At 38.2% G+C, this 9,870-nt stretch overlaps 1 protein-coding gene across 1 annotated transcript in view; it reads right to left on the minus strand.

The window, feature by feature from the left end:
- Window positions 1–9,870, minus strand: part of pdlim5a (PDZ and LIM domain 5a) — a 107,301-nt gene that overhangs the window by 38,247 nt on the left and 59,184 nt on the right. The window contains 2 exon segments of the mRNA NM_001002654.2: window positions 5,287–5,657; window positions 7,889–7,925. Of these exon segments, the coding sequence (NP_001002654.2) occupies window positions 5,287–5,657; window positions 7,889–7,925 (408 nt within the window).

The following is a 9,870-nucleotide window of genomic DNA, read 5'->3' on the forward strand; positions in this document are numbered from 1 at the left end:
AGAATGTGTGGTGTTTTTTTTAATGTCAATATTTATTTGCATAATTATTAAACAGCAGCTAATTTAGTCGTGTTTATATCTATGCTGTTATATAATGTCAAGGTAAATATTAATAAAGATATTATTATAAAGATATTATCATTATAATATAATATAAAATTTCTTAGATTAAATATTATATTTGTTAAAATGATAGACTTATTAAGATAATATTTGTCTTATTTACTGTTTATTTGTTTTTCTTTTATTTATTTGAATGTAATTTAACAACTGTTTTAAGTTACAGTTGTACAGTTTATGTTTTGTAGTATTTAATGTATAAAAAAAGTGATTCATGAACATATACAGAAGACCAGTTGCCAAAATACAAGCCTCAATAGATTGAATTTCTGTTTTTAAATGTATTCTATGACTTTAAACAATCCTGCTATTAACATACTGATATCAGCAATTCTGCTAAAAACACTAAGCGTGTTCATTATGCTGTCCAGGGAAAGAGCCCTGAGTACAAATTAAAGATATTCGGTTTTCATTCGAATATTAAAATTCCTAATACAACCTCAAATCAGAAAATGTTTGGACAGTATAAAAAATGAAAATAAAAAAAGAAAGATGTGATTTCTAAATTTCTGTCCGTATTGGCGTGGGTTTCCTCCAGGTGCTCCGGTTTCCCCCACAGTCCAAACACATGCGGTTCAGGTGAATTGGGTAAACTAAAAATGCTCGTATGTACAAGTGTGAATTAGAGTGTGTTAGTGTTTCCTAGTGATGGGTTGCAGCTGGGCATCCACTGCATAAAACGTGCTGGATAAGTTGGCAGTTCATTCCGCTGTGGCAACTCCAGATTAATAGAGGGACTACGCTGAAAAGACAATTACTGAATGAATGAATGATTTCTAAATTTACTTGACTTGTATTTCATTGCAGATAATACAACAAGCATTATTTACTGTGCTCCTTGTGACATTTTTTAAAACATGTATTCCAATTTTAGTTCTTTCAACACATTTAAAAAAAAGTTGAAACAGTAAAGCATTTATCACTTTATAATGTTGCCAATCCTTTTTCACAACAGTTAAAAAAAAGATGTTTAGGGACTGAAGACACCAAGTGATCAAGTGTTTCAGGTGCAATTTTGTCCCTTTCTTCCTGCAAACAAGTCTTGAGGTGGGCAACAGTACGGGGTCTTCGTTGTCACATTTTGTGCGTCAAAATGTGTGACATATTCTCTATTGGAGACAAGTTAGGACTGCAGGCAGGTCAGTCCTGTATCCTCATCCTCCGCCAAGACTTTATCAAACCAATTTATCTAATTTGTGGCCCTAAACTGCTCCTGTACCAATGCTTTTTGGAATGTGTTGCAGGTCTGAATGACAGAAAAGCATGTATATAAACAAATTAAATTAGGTTTACCAGACAAAACATGAAATATTGTGTTTATTCACCTTATTCATCACCGACGAGCAGGCGCAGCCATTTGAATTTTTTTGGCACGAGACTTCCGGTCTCATTCACTTCCATTCATTTTTAGACATTAAAAACTGCTCTTTTCAAATCTCGCTGTTTGATGTTGCAAACTGATATTTCCTTGTTATACTATTCTACTTGATCTGTATAGTCATGCAAACGTTTGTTTGTAGAGCAAGAAGTTTGACCGTTTTTTGCCGTTTATTATTCCTAGTCATTTTTCCCATAGGCGACTTCCATACTGTCCCAACTTTTCTGATTTGGGGTTGTATATGCAACCCTGCTATTAAACTTTGTCATTAAAACACATTATCAGCAGACAAAAAGTAACCCAATCCAGCAAAATTCCTTCAAACCAAACACAATCTAACCTCCAGAACTAGACACACGCAGGGCTGCGTTAAACAGAAATATGTTTTCTTAACAGCCGCACATAAAAATCACAGAAACAGGCCTGGCACTGCTTTGACTCTCTAATGTACAGCTGTATGAGGATAATGAGGAGGATTTACCCCAGTTTACAGGAGAGGGAGGATAAAAACATTAGATGAGTGCACAGTATGAAGACAAGCATTTGGTTTTCATCAGTTTTCTCTCCCACATCTCTCTAATAGTTTCAGTTTTCAAACTAATGCGTTCAAACATCTAATGAATGAAACACTCTCAAATGCTCATATGATACACCATAGTACGCTGTAAAACGTGATTTAAAGCGAGTAAATCAAATGCCTAAAAAGCAACAAGTTGATTTTACAAAAAAAAAAATGTAATAAACCCATTGTAACTTGGAACTGTTGAGTTGACTTAATTTTTATCATTATGCAAATTGTAGTCACTTAAATAAAAAATAAAAGTAAATTAATCACTTTTTCCTAAACACCTTTATTATATTGTTTGTTTTCCAGCTTTTCTGTATCTAGCAAAATTACATACAGTAAATAATAATAATAATTAATAATAATTCCTTACATTTATAGATCACTTTTCTGGGCACTCAAAGCGTTTTACACAATGGGGGGGAATCTCCTCATCCACCACCAGTGTGCAGCATCCACCTGGATGACGCGACGGCAGCCATTTTGCGCCAGACCACACACCACACACCAGCTGATTGGTGGAGAGGAGACAGTGATGAAGCCAATTGGAATATGGGGATGGTTAGGAGGCCATGATGGACAGAGGCCAGTGGGCAGATTTGGCCAGGATGTTGGGGTTAAACCCCTACTCTTTTTCGCAGGACATCCTGGGATTTTTAACGACCACAGAGAGTCGGGACCTCGGTTTAACGTCTCATCTGAAAGACGGCGCTCACTGAGCAGTATAGCGTCCCAGTCACTATACTGGGGCATTAGGACCCACACAGACCACAGGTTGGGCGCCCCCTGCTGGCCTCACTAACACCACTTCCGGCAGCAACCTAGCTTTCCCATGTGGTCTCCCATCCAGGTACTGACCGGGTGCAGCCCTGCTTAGCTTCAGTGGGCGACCATGTGAGAGAGTTGCAGTGCTAGCTGCCGTAAATAAATAAATAAATAAATCTGCTCTTCCAGACTCCAGCGTGTCTTCTAAATTCAACACATGCTATAATTGTAGATGCATATTACATAAGTACACACACAAACAGCAAAAAAATAGCAGAATGACTAGTACAAATATGCTATTCCAAACACTTAACGAGAAGCAGAGCGAGTTTATTGGGTGATTAAACTCTAATCTGCGCTGATATCATACTATTAAAGTTATTAAACTGATTAGCACGCACAAATTCGGCAAAACACATCACAACAAGCACACCGATCTGTTGAGACGTGTGTGTTTGTGCCCCAGAATGCATGTGTGCATCAGCACGAGTAATTAGAGACGCATCTCTTCTGCGTAATTATGTCAGTCAACACTTTAAAAGCATCATTAAAATATGAAACCCATAGAGGAAGGTTTGCACACACAAACACACAGACACACAAAATACTTCTGAGCTTCCCATGGGATATTATCCAAGGGAGAGCCCTGATACACACACACACATAAAAACGAACAACAGATAGCATTACACAAGGCTAAATATACACACAAACATTGCTGACACCCACACACAAATGAGCAGATACACACACACACTACCTGACTACAGTCTTGTCATCGATCCCAGTTGTAAGAGCAACAAATAATACCTTGACTTCTAGTTGATCATTTGGAAAAGTAGCAGAGGGTCGACTTTTCTGTTGAATCATCTGTTGAGCTGCATCCCAATCATCTCAAATACTGCAGAAGACCTACTGGAACCCGCATGGACCCAAGATTCTCACTGATATCAGTCAAGTTTGGTGAAGGAAAAATCATGGTTTGGGGTCACATTCAGTATGAGGCATTAGAGAGATCTGCAGAGTAGATGGCAACATCAACAGCCTGAGGTATCAAGACATTTGTGCCGCCCATTACTTTACAAACCACAGGAGAGGGCAAATTCTTCAGCAGGATAGCACTCCTTCTCATACTTCAGCCTCTACATCAAAATCCCTGAAAGCAAAGAAGGTCAAGATGCTCCAGGATTGGCCAGCCCAGTCACCAGACATGAAGATTATTGAGCATGTCTGGGGTAAGATGAAGAAGGAGGCATTGAAGATGAATCCAAAGACTCTTGATGAACTCTAGGAGTCCTGCAAGAACTCTTTCTTTGCCATTGCCTTTTATTAATCAGTTATTTGAGTCATTGCAGAGATGTATGGATGCAGTCCTCCAAGCTCATGATGGAGTCAGACACAATATTCATTCTTTTTTCATGACTTTATATTCTATACTGGACATTTTTTCTGTTAAGTGACAAGACTTTTGTCCAGGGGTCACCAATCCTGGTCCTGGGGGGCCGGTGTCCCTGCAGGGTTTAGCTCCATCTTGCCTCAACACACCTGCCTGGATGTTTCAAGTTTACCTAGTAAGACCTTGATTAGCTTGTTCAGGTATGTTTGATTAAGGTTGGAGCTAAAATCTGCTGGATACCGGCCCTCCAGGAACAAGTTTGGTGACCACTGCTTTTGTCTAAGCAAAGTCAGACCTTACTGTCCAATTTAAATCATTAAAAATCAAGACATGATCTTATTTTATTGTGGTAAATAAGCGTAATCTAGAGGCCTTTGCCTTTCATATAAGCCACTTCTGATACCAAATGATCAACTACAAATCAAGTTATTATTTGTTGTTCCTAAAACTTGGATAGGCGACTTTAGTCAGGAAGTGTATGTCACTGTTTGAAAACAGATACAGAGAGATGCTGCCAATAAAACAATATTATGGAATATTAGTGATTAAAAAGAACGTATTAAAGTTCTCATAACATCATGCTTTTTTTGGGTATGACCTAGTACAGTGGTTCTCAAACTGTGGTACGTGTACCACTAGTGGAACGCGGGCTTTCTTATAGTGGTACGCGGAGGAATGAAATATGTTATGTATATGCTATACATATTTCTAAATGTATCAAAAATTACAGTATGTATATAATGTGCCATATATGACATATAGCCTATATTTCTGAGGTAATCTGCCATGTTTTTTTTTTACTGTGCAGAGTTGTAGCTGCTGTACTGGGCCTACTACGCTACTATATTTCAATACTGCTCATTTTGGTGGTACTTGGAGAGACAATTTTTTTCTGAGGTGGTACTTGATGAAAATATTTTGAGAACCACTGACCTAGTATGTATAGAGAATTATTGCCTGGGTCAGTTTGTGTGTGCACCTATACAGTTTCTTCCTCAAAAAAGCAGGCATCACACATGTTTATAGATTGGGTGAGGCATTAAGGGTCAATCAAACTCTTACCCATTCAGCTGACAGCTCTCACCCTGGCTTTCCAGCAGGCCCCGCCTCTGGCCCATGGCAACCTCACAGGCATTCTCATCAGAGTAAAGATTGATGGGTGTGTTATAGACTGATGGGCGGGGCACCGCCGGCTGATGATTCGGTGAGCCATCAGTGGGCGGAGACAGTGGATTAGGGTATTGAGCTGTGGAGGCGGGTGCAAAAGCAGATGCAGTGGAGGGAATGAAGGCTATGGGTGGTGACCCCGCCCCTCCAAATGGACGAGCGCTCCTATTGGAGGATGACGTGATGTGGGTGGAGTTTGTGATGTCAGAGGAGAATGGAATGGAGGTTGTCATGGGAACAGGTTTGATGATTTCCACACAATCATCCTGAACATGGAGGGAAGCACATGCAGGACTCAAACCAAACCACAACAGTAATGCAACAAGTCAACAGACAATGAATGTTTTACAGGAGATTCAGGAAACATAAACAACTGACAATGACTGCAAAATAGCAAAATAGATATTTTTAAATGTTTGTTTGCTGAAATGTAAAGTAACCATGACAAACTTGTGAGGATTTAAAATCTTCCAGTGAATAAAAGTGTTTTTTTTTTTTTTTTAACATTTTTTTTTAAAGGTTTTCTTTTTTTATAAATAAAATTATCATTTTGCAGTATTATTATAAAGAGTACTAATGCTAACATTTTGAGCATTTTTTTTTTTATTTTCCATTTGAAAAATAATGTTAGAATTATTTTATTCTAGCTAAAATAAAACAAATAAGACTTTCTAAAAAAATATATTATCAATTATTTATAGTGGATTCATAAACTGATATTAATGCAGAGCCTGAATGCAATGCAAGTGAATAAAATCATTTGCCAAAAGCATAAATGCAAATGCAATTCATAAATATATTTCATCCACATCCTAGTGTTCTAAATTAAGCATGAAGATTAATGAAGAAATGCATTGTGTGCCATCACACTGTACAGTAGTTTAAAGGGGAAATTAAACACTCAGTCAAGTTTGCATCATTTTGTACATTGGATTACACTTTAATGAATATATATTAAACAAACTCCAATAATGTAAGCATTTAGCAGAAAACAGAATGTTTACTATAGCTTTTAGATCTAGGATGTCGCCATCTTGGAATGTCGCTGTGTCTGACATCACGGGGTTGGTTCCGTTCCCTCGGCTGAAGATACAGTGAAAGTAAAGGACTGAACACAAAGACTGTAAAGCCTAATTTAACCCAATGCGTAAAGTTGTGGATGTGGAGCTGCTGCAAATACAAGCATCAGATGTAGGTTTAAAATAAAAATGTATGTACTCATTATATTTTTCTTTTTTTCTCTTTAATTACAGATCATTTGATGCACTTTGCTCCACTCTCTGTATTACGCTTCCTGACTGCCTGTCTGGGATTCAACCATGGTTTCAACAAGGTCCGGTACTGACGTAATTCAAGGTACTTGAATTCAAGGGCAGGTACTTTCACTTTTCACTACTAGTCTTCACCTCTTTTCTTGTTATAACCAAACTAAGATTAGTGCGGTTTTTCACATGGCAGGATTTTATCCTTCATATATGTTAAGAGATCGAGTTGATCGACTTGAAAAGGGAGTATGTCAACATAATCCACACAGACGTGACATAGTAAAGCGTGAAGTCATGTATCATTTTAATTGTTGCATTAGTCTGAATGTAAATCCCCTCGTTAGGTAGTGCTGGAGCAGCATGAAAAAGTGGACTAAAGCGTCAAATAAAAGCTATTAACAAAAGAAAATTACACAACTTACAACACTTAAATGCTTGTATTAGTTGTATTTGCAGCAGCTCTGCGATGCTCATCCACAACTTTGTGCATCAGGTTAAAAAAGGCTGTTCAGTCTCTGTGTTCAGTCCATTACTAATGTTGTTGAAACCCAGTCAGGCAGCATAATACAGAGAGTGAATCAAAGCACATCAAATGATTAGTAATTAAAAGGGAAAAAATAAAAATAGAATAAATATATATTTTTATATTAGACACACATCTGATGCTTGTATCTGCGCGTCTACAACTTCACGAATTGGGTTAAATAAGGCTTTCTGGTCTCTGTGTTCAGTCCTTTACTTCCACTGTATCTGTTCAGCTGAGGGAACAGAACCAACCCTGTGATGTCAGACACAGCAATGCTCCAAGATGACAGTGCCCTAGGTCTAAAATCTATAGTAAAACATGCCATTTTCTTTATAAGGGTTACATCAATCAAGTTTAATATATTTTCACTAAAGTTTTCATTCATCCAATGTACAAAATAATATAACTTGACTGAGTGCTTCATTTTCCCTTTAAATACTATGTATAATAGTTCAAAATTAAACAGTATACATTATTGTTTCAGTTTTTATTAATTTAATCTAGTTTTCAACACAAATTAAATGACAAAATATGGCTTCGAGACAGAAAATTGAAAGCAGCAGACTCCCTTTTGCTACAAAACATGCAAAACTAACACTCAAGCATCCATATGTGTGTCTGTCTCAGAGGAATATAATGAAATGCACACACACAGAATACTTCATTCATAATACTCCAGTTATGTGTATGCGCGTAAATCTCATACCTTTGGTGCCACATCTGGTTTTGGCAGACTTGAAGCTCTGTTGGAACACAAACAACAGACAGAAACATTACTGACTGTGCCGAGACCACATCTAGAGCTGGCAGTGGCACTACATGAGGAACGTCAAACTGTGGTCAGCAGTAAAATCAAAGGCCTGCATTCATAATGACACAGAACAACCGCGTGCAAGTTTGTCGAGCACTTATGAAATTGCTCAGCCTGCGGGAGAAAAGAATTAGTGTTGCGTCGATCACTAAAATAACAGAGCAGGTTTGGGTTTAAAGGAATAATTAGGATTTCTACATGTTTTTGAAAGAAACCTCTCTGTGCTTAGAAAGGCTGCTTTTGTTTAAACACAAATACAGCAAAAAACAGTAATATTGTGAAATACTGCTAGTGTTTAAAATAACTGTTTTGTACCTAAATATGTTTAAAATTCAATTTGTTCCTGTGATTCATTCATTAATTTTCCCTCGACTTAGGGTGCCCTTACATTATGCTATCTGAACCCTGCCCAGGTGTGTTTCCCTGTTTGTTTAATAAGTGTGAGTGCTCTGAATCGGGCTCAGACACGGTTCAGTTGGCCGGCCCTGACCCGGTTAGAAGAGGTGTGCCAGAGTTCAGTTGGCCGGCCCTGACCCGGTTAGAAGAGGTGTGCCAGAGTGTGGTTCACTTGGGCTTTGGCACAGTACGCTTGTAGTGTGAGTGCAAAGTGCACCTGAGCATGAAACTGAAGACACAACGTCACTTTTAAGGGAGTTTCAAATGGATTTATTAATCATTCTTAATTTTCAGTGAACGTGAACTGTTTATTAAAGACGCAAACCCCTCACTGCACCACAGCTGCACCTTCAGCAAACCTCCTAATACCTGCAGTATGAGGACTTTTAGAATTATTTATGAGCGTTAAAAGTGGTGGCAAGAAGGTCACTGGTTCGCTGACTCGGCTGGGGCAGTTGGCATTTCTATGTGGAGTTTGTATGTTCTCCCCGTGTTCGCGTGGGTTTCCTCCGTTTGCTCCGGTTTTCCCCACAGTCCAAACACATGCGATATTAGGGAATTGGGCAAGCTAAATTGTGTGTAGTGTATGTGTGTGAATGGGAGTGTAAGGGTGTTTCCCAGTACTGGGTTGCAGCAGGAAGGGCAAACACTGCATAGAACATATGCTCGATAAGTTGGAGATTCATTCCGCTGTGGCTTAAACTTTACCATAATTGATAAAGAGACCTAGCTGAAAAAAAATGTATAATGAATAAATGCAATCTATGGCACCTTTAAAAAATGAATCTGTTTTTCCAAACTATCAAGTGCACATTATGATGTTGTATGTTATTAAACTAACACTACGGTTTGAGATCAAGTGATACCGTTGCTCTGTCTGTGCATGTGTGTGTGTGTGCGTGCGTGCACTAGTTTAGCTATACCGGTGGGGGCTCAGTTGTCTTTCCCTTTTTTTGTCAGATATCAAAATGACCCACTGGGAAAGACATTTCACCAGTCTTTACAAATTCAAAATGTTTATAAATCATCCAGAAGATGTTTTATTAGTATCTAGATGACTGACACTTGTTTCTGTGAGGGTTGGTTTAGGGGTAGACCGAGTTAGGCCATAGACATTATTATTACAGTTTTTCTCAGTGGCTTTGGTGCATGTCTCACTACACTATTTACATTTGCACAACAGTTCATGCATTTCCCAAAACAATTAGTACAAACTGCAAAACCTAGCCGAAAACCTGCAAAAGCGCGTCACATGTTCAAAATAGATCGCTCATTCCTCAAAAGCAAGTATTGATGTCAATGAAAGTGTCAGTGTCCTCAAGTTGAAAAGTCCTGACACCATTGTTTATGAACAAGATAGTCAATTGGTTTTGTCATGTTTTCAATATGACAGTTTACTCTGTAAATGTTTTCCATTGCAAAAAAGTCCGATTTTAGTGACACGTCCTGAAAATGCTCAAGACAGCACAGTAAAGTTAGAC

The sequence above is a fragment of the Danio rerio genome, chromosome 5, assembly GCF_049306965.1.
Source record: "Danio rerio strain Tuebingen ecotype United States chromosome 5, GRCz12tu, whole genome shotgun sequence".
Lineage (NCBI taxonomy): Eukaryota > Metazoa > Chordata > Actinopteri > Cypriniformes > Danionidae > Danio > Danio rerio.